We start from the raw sequence: 3,196 nt of genomic DNA, 5'->3' as shown, positions 1-3,196 counted from the left end.
GTTCTAATAAAAGTAATTAATGTAATTACTTGCTCCAACGTATAAAAGTATTAACGCGTTTTTCGTCAAAACTGCAAATTTTTCGATGTCACACCGACTTTGCACTAACACACGTACAAAAATCCTGTGATTGGTCATAGCTAAAACATGTCGGATGCGCAGTACGGATCGGCGCGAACGTGAAACAAAAGAGCGAGTGGGCATACTGGTTATACTGTGTTTTTTGTGTGTTTTCCTATCTCGACTATTGGTTTGTCTTGGCCGCGTCAGCTTGTGCTGGAAGCTGGGCGCCACAATCAGAAGAAGAAGGTCGCGATTGTCGTCGATAATTGCGTTAATTGTAATTTTTCCCAGTTCGTCGAGCGAATCAATCGAATAATGACTTACGGCGTACAACACAAGATCGTGCTGCAAGCTATCATGCACGAGGGGGCTGTACACGAGGATCGCGGAAAGGAATTGATCATTAGCTTATTTGGTACGTAAGTTTGACGAGGTAAACAATGTGGACGATCTTTCGTTCGCGATAATAAAAATATACATAGAAGGAAGGCAAATCGAATTTCTGCGCTACCTTCATCTCCCCTAAGTGATAATTCTTTTATCTTTTTTTTTTTTACAGAGAGAGCCTTGTTAATCTCGCCCGATCTATCTTCCCAACCCCCTTTCATTTTTCTTCCTCTTCTTTTATTTTACTTTCCACATCTTCTCTTAGGCTGACGGCAAATGGCAAAGAACAATCCGTAAGCGCTGACAGTCTTAAGTCGTACACGTAAGGTCCCAAGACAAAGGCAGAGAGAAACATAAGTTTTATACAATAGACTTTCACGACTTGAGTTTTTCTTTAAGACTGTCTTAAGTCGTGACTGAAAATAAAAAAAGTCTCTTTTACACAACTTAAGTTTTACTCTGCCTTGCCTCATGTCCACAACTAAGACAGTCTTGAGCGTTTACGGATCGTTCTCTGCCATCAGCCTTAGAATCAGAGCACAAAATAACGTAACAGCTCACAACAAAGATGCAAACGTATATGTAGATAGCACACAAGCTTCGGCGTGAATGTAACGTCATATGTAATTGGAGGTAAGTATGATATACGCCAAGCTTGTGCGTTAAGCTATGTTTACGCTTACGTCTTTGTCGTAAGCTATTACGTTGTTTTGTGCTCTGACTCTTCTCACCTCCTCCCTAATCTCTTCCCCCTTAACTGACTTGTCTAAACCTTTAGGCTTGGTCTACAATGAGTTGTTGGAAGTCATATATGACGGTCCGTTTTCTTCCACTCTGAAAGGAAAAGGATCAACATATAGTTCTGACTTCTGACCAACGACTAACAATTCATTGTAGACTGGGACTTAAATGTCACCTTTCTTGTGTTGCCTTTTCCTTCTAAAATTAAGCTACTTTGCTTTGGCAAATTGAACGTTGTATTTCAGATCATGACAATACGGGGAGGATATTGAGCGAGATAAATGCAAAGCTACGACCGTTGTGCATGGCCGTAAAGTGCCTGAATTGCGAAGTTACCGGTCAGCTGTATTGGGTCTTTGTGAACACGGTGCAGGACAAAATTGCCAGGTAATACCTGGTTGAATATCGTCAGTTGACATGACATCACGATTACCGCAAGCTTCGTCAAACTGTTGACCGTTTTTCAGCTTTCACCCCGAGTTCTCGCAAGCGGAATTGGCTCTCTTGCGCAACATATATTCTGAGATTGTCACTTCGAGCAATGGTTATGTGTCGAGCACGTTTTGCCTCAATTTATGCTCGTCGTTGAATATGAAACTGAGCAAGGCCGACGCTGAACAGTTCTTACACGAGATGGTCCATAGAAAGTGGCTGTGCAGCAAGGTACCCAAATTTTTATATCACATGATTTTGACGTGGTCTCGAAGGGAAATGTAATAAAGTGGAGTTTTCAGGATGGTAAATATTACATGGGAGTGAGAAGCATAGCGGAGCTGTTGCAATACGTCAAGGATACTTACAACGATAATCTTCAAATTTGCACTTTATGCAAGCAGGAACTGTTTTATGTAATGTTTCTCTGAACATATAATGTGCGCCAGGGTTGGAAGTTGCTTTATAAAAAAAAGTATCTGGTTATATACAGTTACAGTTTTTTCGCTAAAATGTAGCTAGTTACAAGTTACCAATTCTGAGAAGTAACGCGTTACAGTTACTGTTGCTCAAAAATGAACAAATCGTTACTTGCAATAAAAATAAAAATATCAAGTCTGCATTTGAATTGTAAAGTGTCGATAAAGGCGTTTATGTGCAAATGCGAGGCCTGATGCGATCTGTAGCGGTTTAAAAAATATATAAAGTAACTGCTACATTAGTTACTAGTTATCGAAAAAAATGTAACCGACTTAAGTTACAGCAGAGAGAAACCTGAGAGCGGCCACGCCGGCGTTTTACTTGATACCGTTTCAGGAGACTGTTTTATGCGCTCTTACGCCCATTTTTACTTTTGGAACTATTTCATTACGCATTTTCTACCTCCACCGATAAAATTTCCACTGGTGCATGTCTGTGCTATGCATTCTGACATCTAATTTATAAAATTTACATTGACTACATGAATAAAATTAATGTGAACATCATGCAGATAATTTATGTTAATGTAATTTTGAAATTCACTGAAAAATAGGCGCGGCATGAACGCGCACAAAGTGGAGACTTTATCGGCAGTGTCAGAAGATGCACAGCAAAATTGTCCAAAAGTAAAAATGGGCGTAAGAGCGCGCAAAACAGTTTCCTAAAACGGTATTGAGTAAAACGTCGGCGTGGCCGCTTTCAGGTTTCTCTCTGGTTACAGTTACAGATGGAAAGTAACAAAGTTAGAGTTACAAAAAAAAGTAACTGTAACTTTGTTACAAGTAACGAGTTACTTCCCAACCCTGTGATGCACGTATGTACATAGACTTATACAAGAGAGGGGATAAAGCGTCTGCAGAGTGAAGATAGGGGAGGTTGTATATACAGGGTGTCTGATGCAAAAGTAGCAACTTTGAAAATAGTGGTAGATTGGGTTAAACTAAGGAGAAATATCATGTACTGCGGTACAAAGTAACATTAGTTATTGAGTAGTAAATTTACACGTTTGAGCGATGGAGGATGCAGGAGACGGTAGGCCGGACTCGGAAGGCATTTAAAAAAATCGAGCGATGAGCGGGAGGTGGAGCGACGC

The 3,196-nt window shown here is 40.3% G+C and overlaps 1 protein-coding gene across 2 annotated transcripts in view; it reads left to right on the top strand.

The window, feature by feature from the left end:
• The first annotated feature begins 242 nt into the window (after nt 1-242).
• Nucleotides 243-3,196, top strand: part of LOC105558066 (non-structural maintenance of chromosomes element 1 homolog) — a 4,648-nt gene continuing 1,694 nt past the window's right edge. For both annotated transcript variants that reach the window (XM_012005568.1, XM_012005569.1), the window contains exons 1-4: nt 243-478; nt 1,437-1,578; nt 1,659-1,854; nt 1,926-2,039. In XM_012005568.1, coding sequence (XP_011860958.1) covers nt 379-478; nt 1,437-1,578; nt 1,659-1,854; nt 1,926-2,039 — 552 coding nt within the window. In that variant the 5' untranslated portion in view covers nt 243-378. The remainder of the gene's footprint in view (nt 479-1,436; nt 1,579-1,658; nt 1,855-1,925; nt 2,040-3,196) is intronic.

Source organism: Vollenhovia emeryi, unplaced genomic scaffold (genome assembly GCF_000949405.1).
Source record: "Vollenhovia emeryi isolate VEMERY1.0 unplaced genomic scaffold, V.emery_V1.0 DF939385.1, whole genome shotgun sequence".
Classification (NCBI taxonomy): domain Eukaryota; kingdom Metazoa; phylum Arthropoda; class Insecta; order Hymenoptera; family Formicidae; genus Vollenhovia; species Vollenhovia emeryi.
This window is presented reverse-complemented; position numbering and strand designations above follow the sequence as displayed.